We start from the raw sequence: 18,449 nt of genomic DNA on the forward strand, positions 1-18,449 counted from the left end.
AGAATTTTCCTCAACATATTAGTGTAAATGAATGGGCTCGCTCTTTCAATGCTACATAACGTGACAATGCTACATAACAAAATACAATAGTAGGGGGTAGCATAATAAAGTGCAGATGAACAGAATAGGTATATTACAGAATAATTACATAAATGGAAAAAAATGTACAAAAACAGTAAAACAAATCACTAGCAAGGTAAATTTCCGATTACCAATATTATCATCCCACTGGACCATGTACTGGGACACTGCCCATAGAATTTCAAGGGCCATTACCTTTCATATAGTTCTCCGTTGATAGGTGGCAGCCATCGAATGGTGATAAAGTCTGGACCCTGTTTAATTACTATTGGAGCCAAAGCAACAGGTGAAGGCTTGTGAGATCGAGTCCATCCTTGATATTTCAGATCAAGATAACAGTGCATCCGGGCAACCTGGTTAGGGGTAAAGCTATTGGCACAGTCATCATCTGGCAATAGGAAGAGTGAGGATAAGCAGTCAGTACATTGCATTTATTTTGCTAATGGTTTTAAACAATAATAATAAAAAAATGAACAATACGATCTATAAAAAGTGGGGAAGTTTCTCACAGTAGTCAATCAGATTCTCCTTTTCTTTCTAAAGGAGTTTAGGGAATAAAGAAAAGTGCCATGTTTTTTCCTGTACTAGTTTTATACTCCAGAACAGTAGAATTTGACTATAGATTTGCTATTTCAATAATATTTCCTGTTTTATGAAAGTTAAATGTTATCATTGTGTAGATAACCTTTAGAGGACTAACATTGTGACCCTGGAAGCCTAAAAATCCTGCATTATGAACAAGTGAAAATCTAAAGATTTGCTAATTCCTTATCCCATCAATCCAAACCTACAGATGAAAGATTAACTCCTTCAGGACTGGCCTATTTTGGGCCTTAAAAAGCTTGTCAGCAGATTTTACCCTATATAACGGTTATTATCAGATTACATAGGGTAAAATAATCTTGCTTACCACGTCCCATGTCCTCAGGGTCGGCAGCGATAGTGACGAAAATAGGTTTCAAAGTTGCTCAGTGCCGTATGCTAATTAGCTCAAAGAAGCCCCCGGGGTAAGGCAGCATCTTAAATGAGTAATTTACCCCTAGACATCTTATCCCTTATCCAAAGGAGTCCCACCGCTGGGACCCCCACAATCTCCGTGCAGCACCCGGTGTTCCAATCAGTATGTTTAAAATGCTGGTTTACCACAGCAGGGGTCGTGCAGTCCTGCCACACCCCCTTGCGCCATCACACCACACTCCCTCCATTCAGGTTTATGGGGGGGGGTGACAGCCATCACACCCCCTCCCTTAGACATGAATGGAGGGGGTGTGGTCCGAGCTGTAATCATGCCTACTCCAGTGTGATTGACAGCCTGGGCTCCTCGGATGTCAATGCTCTGCTCCCTCTGCACTGCACACTAAAAACGTACGAGCCCAGAAGCAGCTTAAATCACAGAGATAGTGCTTGTCCTGGACGGTGACATTGGAGGAGCTCAGGCTGCCAACATCATCGGAGTATTAAATATGTTTATTTATTACATTTTTTTCTTATTTTTTATTTGTAAAATAAGAAAAGAAGGGAGAGAAGCTTTTGCCACCATCTTGACTCATTTTACCCCTGCAATTGTGCAGCGGGTAGTCCGGCAAATCTCTGTAAGCCCCAACAACACTTTTAATGATCTGAATTAATCAGTGATCAGCATTAATCACTGCATCTTAAGGGTCAATGGCGTGCCTCAGGATGATCACTGATGTCTGCCATTGGGGATCTGTGGTCTATGAAGCAAGTGCATTACAAGATTGTTTTTTGTTTCTGTGACCCCATTTTGGGGTACAAATAAACTTTTTATAAACTTTTATTATCTATATGGGGGAGTATAGAAGAAAACAGCAATTCTATTTTTTTTTTTTTTTTTATTAATGCTGTTCACTGTGTGACATTTATTCTATGGACTGGTAAACATCACATTTGTGTATTTTTGACTATTTTTTTTTATCTCTTAAGGACCCAGCAAATCTTAATTTTGCTTTTCATTTTTGCGTTTTTATTCTTTTTCTCCTTGCTTTTTAAAATCCACAACTCTTTAAATTTTCCATCTACAGACCCATGTGAAAGCTTGTTGTATGCAGGGCGAACTTTGGGGGTTTCATTTCTATGCAGTGCTCTTCAGGACAAAAATGACACAATGTGGGGAATTTATCAAGGGTTTTACACAGGATTTTTGGTGTATATTTTGCGCCAAAAAGTCGCACGTGCGACTTTTAGTGGTAAGCCAGCCTGTGGAAATTCTTACAATCCAGCTGGTTTACACTAGTTCTGCTTTTTACTTAGCTGTAGGCAGGGATTTAATAATTGCGACTTTTAATAAAAAGTCGCAAAAAAAGTCGCAAGCGGCCTATAAAGTCGCAAATCTACACCACAAAAATGTGGCTTACAAAAAATCCTGTAAAATCCCACCCACAACTAACACCCGCTGCCTGCCCGCATCTAACCCCAGCTGCCTGCATCTATCACTGGCTACCCACATATACCACCCCTTAAAGTGAGGACATGCTGGGGAGTTGTAGTCTTGCAGTAGCTAGTCGGCAGGTGTTAAATGCGGCCGGGCAGCGGGTGGTATATGTGGGCGGCAGGTGGTATATGGGGGGGGTAGCGTGGTGGCATGCTGCGGGCGGTGGGTGTATGCGGGGGGCATCGGGTGTATAGATGCGGGTGGGCGATGTGGAGAGGAGCCGGGCAGGCAGGCGGTGTGGAGCAGAACCGGACGGCTGGGAACCTTGAATATAATACTATGGCATTGTCATTTTAATATTCCCCTCCTGGAGCTGTGATTGGCTGAGGGGTCCTGGCCAATCACAGTTTCAGGAGGGAAAAATGAAACTACAGTGCCATAGTTTCATATTCATGGTAGCAAGCCGGGAAGCGGAGCGCTTGTCACCTGCGCCACATGAGTACAAATACCAGCATGCCCTTACGGTAAGGACATGCTGGTAGTTGTAATTGTGTGGTGTGCGCAGGTGACAAGCGCTCCGCTCCCCGGACGGCTCACAGGAATATGAAACTATGGCACTGTTTGTTGTACTGTACTGTTGTACTGCTTATGTATGCTAAAAAATTGTTTTTGCTTATGAGAGGCATAGTTATCAACCCCCCTGTGATAGTATGTGTCACTCGTAAGAAACACTTACACCATGGAAAACAGTGTACCTAAGTCGTGTACGTAAGCACAGCTTGATGAATTCCCCCCAATATCTTTATTTTTGAGGTTAGTTTACTACTTTAAAAACATTTACTTTTTGCAGGAAAATCAGTATGCTTAAAATTGCCCTATTCTGATTCCTATAACATTTTTATTTTTACATATATGGTTTTGCATGAGGGCTCATTTTATGTGATCGTTTGTATTTATCACTTTCTATTAATTTGTTTCTGGTATATGAAGTCCCTATAAAATCAGAATTTCGGGCATCTGGCATTTTGTTACATTTATGCCTTTCACCATGCGGTTTCATTAAAATTATATTTTAAAAGTTTAAACATCTTCGCACGCAACAATACAAAATATGTTTATGTTGATTTTTGTTTACATTTTTTGTTTCTTTTGTTGATATTTTTATTTATTAAGGGTGTGGGGTTAAATTTTTATTAGGGAGGGGCTTATTTATGTTTTTTTTTTATTATTTTATACACAGTTTTTAAGTCTCCATAGGGAACTAATAAAATCAGTCATTCAATTGATAGTACTGTTCAGAGCTCTGCTTATACCATCTGTCTGATGCATAATGTTACAGTCTTATGACAGTGTATGTATGTATATATATATATATATATATATATATATATATATATATATATATACATAAAATCTGAAAAGGTGTGGCTGCATGTAAACCTTAAAGGGGTTATCCTGGAATAGAAAAACACAAGTAATTTCTTTCCAAAACCACTCCCTGTTTGTCTCCAGGCTTGGTGTGGTATTACAACTTGGCTCCATTCACTTCAATGAAACTGAGCTGCAGAATCACACCCAACTTGGAGACAGACATGAAGCGGTTTTGGAAAAAAAATTACCTTTGTTTTTCTATTCCTGAATAAACCTTTGTACCTGTTATTTGGATGTTATTTGGAAAAACTTTGACATATCCTAGTCAAATGATTTGATTGACAAGACTCTAAGTGTTCAGACCTGTGCCGATCCGGAAAACAAGCCGGGAATCCCACGCATTCCTCTCCCTTCTCTGTGTCATGTGATCGGGACACACTCCATAGATTTACATTGCAAGCTTGTCTTGATCACTAGGACATGTCAAAAGTTTTTCCAAATGACAGTTGCCATTTAAATAAGGACTGGTCCAACCAAGGACGGGTCCAACTTGAGAAGTTAGTTGAGTGTGCCCCACCTCCATTTGCACTCAAAGTGTCACATGATCTGTCACATGATGTCTAAAATTTCCCTGAGCCTGTAGCACCACTAAGCAAGCAACAAGTAGACAGAGGAGCTCCCAAACAGAAAGAGACAATCTTGTGCAGAAGAACAGATCAGGGCTGAGTTATAGAAAAAAAAAAAAAAGTCAAAAATCTCAACATCCCACAGAGCACCAATAAATACATAATAGGGCATAACTACAAACCTGACAAGAGTGGGTATCCACCAAAACTAACAGAGGGTATGAATACTTTCGCAAGGCACTGTATCTGACATCACTGTACAGATTTACATCTTTAGGGAGGTGTACAGATACATAGAAGACTCTTGGCTGAGATTGCTATAGAAATTATAGAGGCACTTAAGCATGCGAAGAACATGAAGACTTATAGCATATTCACTCATAATAACTAGGTCAGTCTGCACGTGAAATACGTCCATGGTGTGTTCATTTCCACCAACCATGCAGGTAGATGATAAGAATTATGACATGATATAGACAAACAGTTGGTGGTCTGCACACCATATGTGGAACTGAAAGCTTTTTCTGAGCAACTTCCCAAAATCTATATTTCACTGCTTCACTTTTATAGCTCTCACGCCATGACCATAATGTTCCCATATTTCAAAAATAGGGCCTCCATCACATAACTACAGCAAAAAAGTAATATGTCTATACAAAATACAATTCTAAAAAGCAGCAGGGACCCTGTTCTGTCCCAAAACATAAGACTAAGGGGCAGGGAAACTAGGGTGGCAGAAAGCTTGGATTCAGTAATATCTAAATAACACAGCATGGCAAATTAGAATAGCTCAGTGAGGTAATGAAAACTATTATTGCTTGTTGTGTATCACTAATGGGAATCTGTAATGAAAGTATTTTTACTGCATAATGTGTCACTGAATATATGAAAGTGTCATATAGTTCATTGACATAGTATATAAAAGTCTTGGCTTTATTCTCTTCATGCATTGCATTCATTTTGTATTTTTTCGCCTATGGATCCAGTTTAAAGGAAAACATATTGAAACGGTGACCTTGGAAAACCTTAGAGACCATTATTTTTTATGGAGGCTTAAAGGGTTTTTCCATCTGGACAACCATCTGGAATTTGCAGATTCTGCAGAAGTAATATGGCCATTGTGTCCATTATATGACTGTAAAATATGTCCATATGACTCCTACAGAATCTGTAGGGAATACATGGTTACATGCTCCAGAGTAGAATATATCCTCCGGAGTAGGAGATGCTATCTGTTCTTGCAAGAAGAAGGGGTCTCAATCAGTAGTTCTCCTATATGATATTCATATGCCTTACTACAGCATATGGACAGGTGTATGTACTATTGGGATAGCCACCTCATGTAAGGCTAGGTTCCCATCTATGTTCAAGGCTCCATTGGGGGTCTAGGTCACAGATTCCATCCAAAAGACCAAACAAAATAGCGGAGCATTCAGATTTTTTTTTCTGTCCAGTCAAATGAAGGACATGATGCCAGAAACCCACAAGACATGATGCCAAAAGTCAATAGTGTCTGTCATCCAGCACTGGTGTCTGGCGTGCAGTGGATGTGCTGGCTTATTTTTTTTCATTCTTCTGCTCCAATGATCAGATGAATAGAAAAACACAACCTAGATGGGAACCTAGCCTAAAAATAGTGATAATTAAAAAAAAATTATATATATATATATATATATATATATATATATATATATACAGGCACTCCTCACATGTTGTTCTTTGTTTACATTAAAACTATATGTTGGGGGTATTCCCTGACATATTCCCACCCCTAAGGTATGTCACTATATAGTAACACAATGATATATATCAATTATTGGACGCAGTGGTAAAAGAGGAAAATCAAGAAGCATATTGTATGTTCCTTTGAGATGACCCACTGTTTATAAATGCAGTCTTTTTGATATAGTGGCGCATGCCACCCAAATGAAGGCCAAAAGGAAAGTCTTTTGGCCTCCATTGGATGAATAAAGGCCTAGGGCTATATTTGGCATATAAGCCAGGAGCTTTCCTGGTACATATGCCAAATATGTTCCCAGAACCTTAGCTGAGGGAATGCTTACTAGTTACATGCTGGACTTCAGGGTATCTCAGGTATCTATTGTAAGGATTTCTCCCTGAGGATAGCTCTGGGATCATCCTTGACACCGCCACAGGACACGTTTCCACTTCAATCAGCAATCAAACAACAGTACTTTATGCAAGTCCGGCCCCTCGACAGCTTTATTAGATAGGTTGCAGGATAAATAAAATACATAAGAGAAGAACAAACAAAACCCTAGACTGTCTAATCACTAACTAAACAATCCAGCGTGCCCTGACTGGTGGGCTTTTCGCTGGTGGGCTTTTCCCAGTCAGTTAAACTTATGCCTCCTGCAACCTTCTACTCTCTATTCACGCACAGAGTTTGCAACCTCTTGCTGTGTGTACTAAGACTCCTTGTCTTGTCCACTTCACCGTTGGGGCCACTCACAGCTCAGGCTGTGTGTTCCTCACCAGGACCCCTGCCTCCCCCCTTTACAACCTTGCTGTCATCTGCGGAGAGCCCACACTATTGTTTCCTTTCCTTACATCTACACTTCCCACCATTCTGCTGGTCTCATTATTTAGGCACCTGATGAGCATCTCTGCTCGCTCACCTAGGAGAAAGGACTGGGAAAAACACCCTTTCATTGCCCTCAAATCTGCCTCAATACCACATTATGTTACCTTCAAGAATGTAACCTCCAAAAATATTTTAAATCTAACAAAAAAGCAAAGGTCAAAAATATTGGCAGTAGTCTCACCTGAGTAGCTCATGTAGTTATTATAAGGAGTTCCAGTGTAAAACATTGGTCCGCAGGTGTCATTTGTTGGGTCAGGATCTCGGCATAGCTTGTTTTTTGGCGTGGGGGCAGTGTCTGCACATAGGTCTCCAGTTTCCATGGAAGGTTCGGTTTCACTGCAAGGGTCATCACAAGATTCCCGTTCACTGACACCTTTAAACACATGGTAAAGTCCCAGAGCATGACCAACTTCATGAATCATTGTGTTGGTGTGGCTTGGTATTCCGTAATAAGATGGGTTCAAGACTATGCCCCCTACAAAACATCAATAATATACATTTACGTAAAATGCTGCATATTTTTCACATTTCTGATGCATGGTCAAATTATTTAATAGACATGCAGATTCTTTTTACCGGAAACTTATATAGTCAATGGTGGTTATTTACTAATGTGATCCCAACTCTTTTTTCTCAGGGTTTGCACCCAAATTGTGTTGCACATTTCGTGCTCCAGAATTTGCGACCTAAAAAAACATTTTACAAGGAAAACTGAAAAGGGTGCGTGGCCTTGGGACAAAAGGGGCTTGGCCCTGACCGTTTTGAAAAATCACAACATATTTACTAATTTTCCCACATGAAAAGTGGTGGATGTGAACTCTAAAAAGCCCTACAGCTCATAGCAGTTGTAAAGGAAAACAAAAACAAAAACCAGCAAAATGTAGGGAAACATTAGTAAATACCATGGGAAAAAAAGTAAGGAATAAAAACCCACAAAGAAAACTATATGCCACTCTTAGTAAATCACCCCCAATGTGCACTAATGCAATATAGCTTTTCTTTTTTGTATTTGGGGGAGGGGGGGGGGTACAGCTGTGTAATTCCCCAATGATAGTGCAAAAATTGTTCAGAAATGGTTTGAGGAACAGGAATTCAAGGCATTGACTTGGCCTTCAAATTCTAAGGAGCCAAATCCTTGTAGAGTCTACAATTACATGACTTAAGGGATCTACTTCTAATGTTTTGAAATAAGATGAAACAAGAAATCTTCAGCGATCATATGACGTTATTTTTCAACAGAGCTGTGTTCGTGGCGTGAGGGGGTCTTACACAGTACTAGGTAAATGGTTTTCCTGTTTATGCTAATAGTTTTATCATCAATCAAGAATAAAAGTGATATGTTATTAGAAACAGAAAAATAGTGGAAAGTGATTAACTTCAAAGTCCATGTGTGGTTGCCATCTTCTAGTCTTTCAGAACCCATTACTGTGTTCAAGTCTGGACCCACCAAAACATTTTCAAGTAAACTGGTGGGCCAGTTTGACCTTACACAATCAATTTATCACTGATTCTCTAAAACTGCATATTAAATAGGCCAGGATATGTATCAACGACCATTGTCATTGGTTAAATTTATGATCAAAAAGTTTTTTAAAGGCTTCCCATTTTTAACAACAAACCCTGAAGACTAAAATAATAAACAAAAAGACCCTTTTAGTAGAAAAAGCTAAATCGAGGATGAACAGAGTAGAAACAAGAAAATCTGTATGCAACATCTTCCCTTGACGGCACGCTCATAAATTGCAGAGTAAGCTGGAACTGACCAGTCTTCTAATAAATATAGATAGCGGCACTACGTATGACATTGAAGCTCCGTGTGCTTTAAACCTGAAGCATCCTGATGGTCATTTAGTGCAATACAAAGCGACTTTTAACCACAATGAAATGCTTAATGTCTCGAGCATCCATCCCTCTTGATATAATTAAATTGGCTCTACATTGTCCACTGATCTGGTCATATTCCAGTAACTTCCCTTCCAGCTGTAATTACAGAAGAGTCAGTGTTTTTTAGAAGTGTGAAATTAAATAGCGTGTCTATAATTTAAATAGGGACATTTCCAAAAGAAGACTGAATAATACAAAGAAATAAATCAGCAGGCACTTAGAAAACCATTACTTATTATAGGATGAAATTTACCCATTACTTAAAGAAACAGCATTTTGTTTTGGCTGTTATCTTGCCTGCCAAGAAGTTTCTGTTACTTTTTTATTTAAAATGAGAGGGAACAAAGTTGCATAAAGCGATCGCTATGTAATTAATATGTCTGGCACTTAAAAGAAGGAGCCTGGCTAAATGAAGATCTGATGAAAGGCTTGGTAATGCACACCAGACGAGCAAAGTGATATATATTCCGAGATGGAGCCGGGGAAAAAAAAAAAAAGAAACGTGATTTAGAGCAAACAAACATACATAACCATTAACTATGGACAAAGGATGTTCTATTTGTGTGAACCAAAATAGCCTTTAAACACTGTTATTAAAGTGTTGTACGATTTGATATTAGAAACCAGAAGGCATGAGCACAACCATAAGGTGGTTCATATATACATAATGTAAAAAAGGGCCATGTAACTTCTCAAAGTAACTAGAGAAGAGTGAATTTTTGAAAAATTCGATTCGGCCGATTCGCCGAATTTTCAGAAAAATTTGGTTCGGTCTGAATTTATTTGTGACGAATTGCTATTAAAAACGTCTATTTCTGGGCTACAGAGAGCCTCAATAAGGGCGTAGAACACTCTTGTCATAACACGCATAGGGAGTGTGCTGTGTTAGTGAAATAATACTGTTAATCAGTATGACATGCAGATTACAGACATTGCTATTAGAATCACTGCCACAGAGTGTCTGGATGTGGCAGCGGTGAGACAATATGGTGTCACAATTGAGGGATTAAAGAGATTTTTTAATGTAATTTTTATTTAATTTAATTTGAATTTATTTTAATTTTTTTAAATACTTTTTTGAGGATCCATTCTAGTGAGCATCAAGCTGGTGATCCGCCGCGAGGCGAGCTACCACCTGTTCCAGCCCCTGACTCTCAGTGCACCCCCATGGTCTGAGTGTCCACTTGAAAAGGAGGGACTGCAGTACCAGCAACTTGGACAGGAGCACATTCAGCTTCTGTGCCGTTGGATAAGTGGGCGCATAAAGCTAGAAGTGGCTGCAGTGAAAAAGCTTGTACTTGTATCTTAAAATTGAGCTGGTGGGCCGCGAGGCGCACTACCACCTGTTCCAGTCCCTGCTTCTCAGCGACACCCCCGCCCCCCCCCCCCCCTGCGACTGTGAAAGTGAGAATGTTTATTTTAATCAGTTATGGTTCATTGTTATTGCTCCAACGTGTTTCACTGGATTCTTGTGGTATTTCCACAGGTAATATATGATGAGGACCATAGGGCCTCACAATTGATAAGATTGAAGAGATTTTTTTAAAATTTAAATTAGAGATTTTTATTAGATTCACAAGTGTAATGTCCCAGGTGCCTGAAGCGTTTACTGTGAACTAATACTGTATGTCCACAAAACCCAATATAACAAGGAGTCACATGGCGGCACAATGACAGAGCCTAGAGTTGCCAGCAGCCCGATGAGACCATAGGGCAGTGGTCTTCAACGTGCGGACCTCCAGATGTTGCAAAACTACAACTCCCAGCATGCCTGGAGGTGGCAACAGCCTGACGAAACCATAGGGCCTCACAATTGAAAAGATTAAAGATATTTTTTATTTATTTCAATTGAAGATTTCAAATAGATGAACCTAAAAAGTTTAATTTAATGTACCAGCAACATGAGAAGTCCACATGGTGGCACAATGACACAGCCTGGAGTTGGCAGCAGCATGAGGAGACCATAATGTGGCAGAATGACACAGCCTTGAATTGGCGGCAGCAAGAGGAGACCATAATGTGGCAGAATGACACAGCCTGGAGGTGACAACAGCCTGACGAGACCATAGGGCCTCGCAATTAAAAAGATTAAAGATATTTTTTTATATATATGTATTGAAGATTTTATATAGTTTAAAATTTTAAAAGTTTAATTTAATGTGCCAACAGCATAAGGAGACCATAATGTGGCAGAATGACACAGCCTGGAATTGGCAGCAGCAAGAGGAGACCATATAGTGCCGGAAAGAACCAGCCTGGAGGTGGCAACAGCCTGACGAGACCATAGGGCCTCACAATTGAAAAGATTAAAGATACTTGGTGGCAGCAAGAGGAAACCATATAGTGCCAGAATGACCCAGCCTGGAGGTGGCGACAGCCTGACGGGACCATAGGGCCTCACAATTGAAAAGATTAAAGATTTTTTTTTTTTTTATTTAAATTGAAGATTTCAAATAGATGAACCTAAAAAGTTTCATTTAATGCACCAGCAGCATGAGAAGACCACATGGTGGCACAATGACACAGCCTGGAGTTGGCAGCAGCATGAGGAGACCATAATGTGGCAGAATGACACAGCCTTGAATTGGCGGCAGCAAGAGGAGACCATATAGTGGCAGAAGGACCCAGCCTGGAGGTGACAACAGCCTGACGAGACCATAGGACCTCGCAATTAAAAAGATTAAAGATATTTTTATATATATATATATTGATGATTTTATATAGTTTAACATTTTAAAAGTTTAATTTAATGTGCCAACAGCATGAGGAGACCAAATGGTGGCACAATGACATAGCCTGGAGGTGGCAGCAGCATGAGGAGACCATAATGTGGCAGAATGATCCAGACTGGAGGTGGCAACAGCCTGACAAGACCATGGGGCCTCACAATTGAAAAGATGAAAGATATTCTTTTAAATTTAAAATGAAGATTTAAAATAGGTTAAGGATGAGGAGACCACATGGCCATGGTGTGTCTGGGTCCTCTGTCTCATCTTCCTCATAACCCTGTAGCTCCACAGCCTGCTCCTCCTCTCCACCCATTTTACAAAATCTTGCCTGTGCTCCACTGTCCCCCTCCCCTTCCTACTCCAGTTCAGCCCCCACAGGGCTCATGTGGGCGTGAGATGTAGGTGCCACGTCTCCAGTGCCCTGACCAGCCATCCTTTCCAACAGGTGTTGTAGGAAATGAAGCCGTGGAATTATGTTGTTCATCCCATAATCCTGGCAACTGACTAATAGTGTGGCTTCCTCAAAGGGCCTGAGCAAACGGCAGGTGTCACATATGAGCTGCCACTGGTTGACATTGAAGTTACACAGTGGAGTACCCCTATCCGCTTGGAAGATCAAGAAATCATTGATGGCTTTTCTCTGTTCGTACATATGGAGGGTGGAATTCCAACATGTGGAAACATCGCAAATCAGACTATGTTGGGGGACGCCGTTCTGACACTGCAGCTCAAGGAGGGTGTGCTTTGCGGTGTACGAGTGTCTGAAGTGCATGCACAGTTTCCTTCCTATTGTTAGAATGTCTTGCAGATGGGGGGAATATTTCAGGAACCACTTGACAACCAGATTGAACATGTGTGCCATGCAGGGCACATGGCTCAGGCTTCCTTGACGCAGCGCAGACAAGATGTTCTTCCCGATGTCAGTCACCATGGTTCCCATTTCCAGTTTGCCATGTAAGCCATAATTCGATTTCTTGATGAATGACTTTTAGCAGTTCCTCCCCTGTGTGACTCCGTTCACCAAGGCAAACCATGGGAAGAACAGCATGAAACCGCCGTGCCCTTCACACATGGTATGCTGAAGGGGCACTGAGACTTGTCCGTGCAGTGGAGGCTGAGGAAACGGTGTAGGATGAGGAGGTGTAGTCGCACACTGTCGCAGGACCAACAGCCTGAGAGTGTGGAGGCGGAAGCGGCGTGACTTGTCCAAGTTGCTGTTGTGGCTGTGCAGGAACCACATTTACCCAGTGGGCCGTAAAGAACATGTATGGTCCCTGACCATAGTTAAAGCTCCACACGTCGGCACTGCCGTGCACTTTGGTACACTTTGGTAGAATGGGGTGGTGAGTATTAATACCAGTACCCGGTGACAACGGTGGGTGAAAGAAGGAGAACTTGGCATCAGATGTGTGACATCAGGCGGGTGGCAGGATCAGAATAGTAGCTGAGGAAGGTAGGCAGAAGAAAGCGGTCTCTTTTGTCAAAGTGTTGGTGTGCGCAAGTAAGTATTGAGGATATGCATTACGTAAAACTAAACTTTTAATATTATTCTTAATATAAAATATATGGACCAAATTTTTTTTTTTAAATATAACAATGTTACAATGGACCATACATTGTTCCCTTCCACCTTTTAGAGGTCTTTGCATTGCATCAATACTTGGTAGGCAGGCAGAGAAGTGCCAGGATGTGCAAAGGCACAGGAGTGGCAGAGGCCTAAATTCATCAGGTGCAGGCTGAGGTCACAGCAGACTAGGGGCGAGTGGCAGCAGGAGTCGCAGCGAGAGGCCTGAGCTTATTCTGCCACTATATGGTCTCCTCTTGCTTCAGCCAACTCCTGGCTGTGTCATTCAGCCACTATAGGGTCTCCTCATGCTTCCGCCACCTCCAGGCTGTGTCACTGTACCGCCATGTGGTCTCCTCATGCTGCTGGCACATTAAATGATACTTTTTAGGTTCATGTATGTGAAATCTTCAATTTAAATGTTAAAAAATATCTTTAATCTTTTCAATTGTGAGGCCCTATGGTCTCGTCAGGCTGTTGCCACCTCCAGGCTCTGTCATTGTGCCTCTCTGCGACAGTGATTCTAATAGCGCTGCCTCTAATCTGTATTTCTTACTGAATAACAGTATTATTTCACTAACCCAGCACACAAACTATGCATGTTAAAGCAAGGCAAAGCGTTCTACACCCCTATTGAGGCTCTCTGTAGGCCAAAAATAGCTGTATAGGTACACATAAAGGAGGGAGACTTATTAAAAGCTGTCCGGAGGAAAAGTTGCTGAGTTGCCCATAGCAACCAATCTGATCGCTTCTTTCCTTTTTTAGAGGCTTTTTAAAAAGTGAAAGAAGAAAACGGATTGGTTGCTATGGGCAACTCTTCCTCTAGACAGGTATATTGACCTTTGTATGCAATTATAACAATATAGTAAATATTACCACCACTAACCTTGAACACCAAGGGCATCCTTGTCCCATGGCCAAGTTGCAGCTCCAGCTAACTCCTCCCCTGCAGAACCAGCAAAGAAAATGTTCAGGAACAAAGAGCTGTTCAACTGCAAGGCATCCCTCAGTTCCTTTACACTCATATATGCCCTATTAGGATGCAAAGGAGAAGACGAAGCAAATTATCATTAAACAAAACTTGTCTCTAAAGAACACTTTTATTTAGTCTGCAATTAAGAAACTTGTTTTATTAGTATCACAAGAACTAGTGACAATCTCTCAAATGGAATCAAGTCATTACGGTAACAGCATCAACTAGCAGAACCGTCAATATGGTGTCATATTTCAATAATAAATATGCTAAAATGGAGGCATTAGAGCAAAAGAAATGTAGTGAAGTGATGCAAAAAGCAATGCAATTAGGACATACACAGCCATCCAGGGAACAGAAGGCTGAGGACTGGAACGAAGGTCTGTTCACCATTGAGAACAACTGGAAAAAAGCCTTCTTTAAGTACAATGTTCATTTGCATCCTATGTCCTAAATATTAGAACCTGTAAATGGGAAGAACTTCACCGGAAAAATGTAATGAAGCAATTGTCAGTGAGGTTTAGGGTTCAAGGTCCAACTTTAGCGCTATCTTAAAGATTATATTATCTGGGGATTGCATTAACAGAAATTATTATGCACAGAAAGTGCATGTTCATAAAAATCTAAAGACCTTCTTTGCCCTGTAGCCACTTTAATAGACACAGGCTTCAACCTAAGTTTTATGGCAGTAACTTAGCCAAAGCTGTTAGTTAGTGCTGTAAACACGTTTGTTAAAAAGGGTTAATAAATATAAAGAGCATACAATTTCGGGAAAGGAGAGGTAAAAGAAAGGGCACAACTTGTGTAGGACTGCCAGTTAGGGAACAAGTTCAAATATGAGCGAATTTGGGTCCGCAACTAGATATGCCACTATATAGCCAGTAGGGATATGCTCAGTTCCAATACAAGAGAAACCTAAACCATATCGCTAGTAGAGAAAAAAATTAAACGAAACTTACCGTTCTCACCATCTTCCATGTCTTCATTACATTAGACAGGCTTGCTGGGAGGCATTGATGGACGCACCCCTGCACTCATAGATGACAGCCGTTTCGCACATAGCAACATATTTCTTGAGGCCAGACGAAGTATGCCTCTACGTACAAAACAGCTGTTGCCTATAAGCAAATATCTAATATAACAAACAAACGGAAGATGGCGAGAGCAGTGAGTGCCGGTTTATTTATTTCTCTACTAGCAAAATGTAAATAGCATGCTCAACATTTTACAGTTATATATAATCTATCTTACATAAAAAACTGAAAATCTCTGCAAACACTTTGCTTTATCTGTTTTGCATTAATTTGTCAATTACATTGAGTTACCGTCAGTATTACATTCCGGAGCTGAATTTATAATTTTGCTGGTTGCCTATGAAAACAGTGACCAACAGGCTTTTAAGCCATGTCTAGAGAGAGTTATTCCAGAGGAACATTTTTAAGGGTAATTGTGCTCAGAGTTATGTTAAACAGAAGAAAACCCTATACTGTAGCCACCTTTCTGAACAAGCCAAGTCCCCCTGCTCAGCATCTGGGGTCCAGGGTTGTCTCCTTGAATCACCTGCCCAGCCAATCAGGCAGTACACTGCTGCAGTTACAAATTGACTGAGCAGACAATTCCACATGCGGATTTCAACTATGGAAGTGCTGCGCAGTGAGACCAGGGCTTCATGAGAACGACAGTGACGAGGCAGTAAGAAATATAACTAAATGCTTTGCTTCAATTTTTCCCCCAAAATACCCCTTCAATAGCTTAGATAAGCAGTAGAACAGCAGATTTTTAATCCTGTGACCCAAAGCTAGTGCCGAATTTTATGTGATCAAACAGACTACCTGACGTCCCAAAGACTTATATAGGACTTCCGGGATTAGCCATCATGCAGCACGTCTGAATAACAGGACTGCACTTTTAGTTTAACTAAATTGTCACGATGCCGGCTGGCAGGTAGTGGACCCTCTGTGCCAGAGAGGGATTGGCGTGGACCGTGCTAGTGGACCGGTTCTAAGCCACTACTGGTTTTCACCAGAGCCCGCCGCAAAGCGGGATGGTCTTGCTGCGGCGGTAGTGACCAGGTCGTATCCACTAGCAACGGCTCACCTCTCTGGCTGCTGAAGATAGGCGCGGTACAAGGGAGTAGGCAGAAGCAAGGTCGGACGTAGCAGAAGGTCGGGGCAGGCAGCAAGGATCGTAGTCAGGGGCAACGGCAGAAGGTCTGGAAACACAGGCAAGGAACACACAAGGAACGCTTTCACTGGCACTAAGGCAACAAGATCCGGCAAGGGAGTGCAAGGGAAGTGAGGTAATATAGGGAAGTGCACAGGTGAAAACCCTAATTGGAACCACTGCGCCAATCAGCGGCGCAGTGGCCCTTTAAATCGCAGAGACCCGGCGCGCGCGCGCCCTAGGGAGCGGGGCCGCGCGCGCCGGGACAGAACAGACGGGGAGCGAGTCAGGTAGGGGAGCCGGGGTGCGCATCGCGAGCGGGCGCTACCCGCATCGCGAATCGCATCCCGGCTGGCAGCAGGATCGCAGCGCCCCGGGTCAGAGGACGTGACCGGAGCGCTGCAGCGGAGGGAGTGAAGCGAGCGCTCCGGGGAGGAGCGGGGACCCGGAGCGCTCGGCGTAACAGTACCCCCCCCCTTGGGTCTCCCCCTCTTCTTGGAGCCTGAGAACCTGAGGAGCAGACTTTTGTCAAGGATGTTGTCCTCAGGTTCCCAGGATCTCTCTTCAGGACCACAACCCTCCCAGTCTACTAAAAAAAAATTTTTCCCTCTGACCTTTTTGGCAGCCAAAATTTCCTTGACCGAGAAGACGTCCGAGGAGCCGGAAACAGGAGTGGGAGGAACAGATTTGGGAGAAAAACGGTTGAGGATGAGTGGTTTGAGAAGAGAGACGTGAAAGGCATTAGGGATACGAAGAGAAGGAGGAAGAAGAAGTTTATAAGAGACAGGATTAATTTGACACAAAATTTTGAAAGGACCAAGATAGCGTGGTCCCAACTTGTAGCTAGGGACACGGAAGCGGACATATTTAGCGGAGAGCCATACCTTGTCTCCAGGGGAAAAAACGGGGGGAGCTCTTCTTTTCTTATCCGCGAACCTCTTCATGCGTGAAGAAGCCTGTAAGAGAGAATTTTGGGTCTCTCTCCATATAATGGAAAGGTCACGAGAAATTTCATCCACAGCGGGCAGACCAGAGGGCAAGGGGGTAGGGAGGGGGGGAAGAGGGTGACGGCCGTACACCACGAAAAATGGGGATTTGGAGGAAGATTCAGAGACCCTGAAGTTATACGAAAATTCGGCCCATGGAAGGAGATCTGCCCAGTCATCCTGGCGGGAGGAAACAAAATGTCGCAAATAATCACCCAGGATCTGGTTAATTCTTTCTACTTGTCCATTGGACTGGGGATGATATGCAGAGGAAAAATTTAATTTAATCTTGAGTTGTTTACAGAGAGCCCTCCAGAATTTAGACACGAATTGGACCCCTCTATCCGAGACAATCTGCGTAGGCAACCCGTGAAGACGAAAAATGTGTACAAAAAATTGTTTAGCCAACTGAGGCGCAGAAGGAAGACCAGGAAGAGGGATGAAATGTGCCATTTTGGAGAATCGATCAACGACCACCCAAATAACGGTGTTGCCACGGGAAGGGGGTAAATCAGTAATAAAATCCATACCAATCAGAGACCAAGGCTGTTCGGGGACAGGCAGAGGATGAAGAAAACCAGCGGGCTTCTGGCGAGGAGTCTTATCCCGGGCACAGATAGTGCAGGCTCGCACAAAGTCCCCAACATCCGTCTCCAGAGTCGGCCACCAATAGAAGCGGGAGATGAGTTGCACAGATTTCTTGATGCCCGCATGACCTGCGAGATGGGAGGAGTGACCCCATTTGAGGATTCCGAGGCGTTGGCGTGGAGAAACAAAGGTCTTTCCTGGAGGAGTCTGCCTGATGGAGGCAGGAGAAGTGGAGATCAGGCAGTCAGGTGGAATGATGTGTTGCGGAGGGAGATCAACTTCTGAGGCATCCGAGGAACGAGAGAGAGCATCGGCCCTAATGTTCTTATCGGCAGGACGAAAGTGAATCTCAAAATTAAATCGGGCAAAGAACAGAGACCACCGGGCCTGGCGAGGATTCAGCCGTTGGGCCGACTGGAGGTAGGAGAGGTTCTTGTGGTCGGTGTAGATAATAACAGGAAATCTTGATCCCTCCAGCAGATGCCTC

At 42.4% G+C, this 18,449-nt stretch overlaps 1 protein-coding gene across 15 annotated transcripts in view; it reads right to left on the bottom strand.

Moving 5' to 3' along the window:
* PAPPA2 (pappalysin 2) overlaps positions 1-18,449 on the bottom strand; it is a 381,240-nt gene that overhangs the window by 175,150 nt on the left and 187,641 nt on the right. For all 15 annotated transcript variants that reach the window (XR_008846570.1, XM_056532020.1, XM_056532010.1 and 12 more), the window contains 3 exons: positions 14,139-14,284; positions 7,257-7,550; positions 277-469 (listed from right to left, as the gene is read on the bottom strand). Coding sequence is in view for 14 of the 15 variants with exons in the window: in XM_056532020.1 (XP_056387995.1) it covers positions 277-469; positions 7,257-7,550; positions 14,139-14,284 (633 nt within the window). In the remaining variant the exon portion in view is untranslated. The remainder of the gene's footprint in view (positions 1-276; positions 470-7,256; positions 7,551-14,138; positions 14,285-18,449) is intronic.

Source organism: Hyla sarda, chromosome 7, assembly GCF_029499605.1.
Source record: "Hyla sarda isolate aHylSar1 chromosome 7, aHylSar1.hap1, whole genome shotgun sequence".
NCBI classification, from domain to species: Eukaryota; Metazoa; Chordata; class Amphibia; order Anura; family Hylidae; genus Hyla; species Hyla sarda.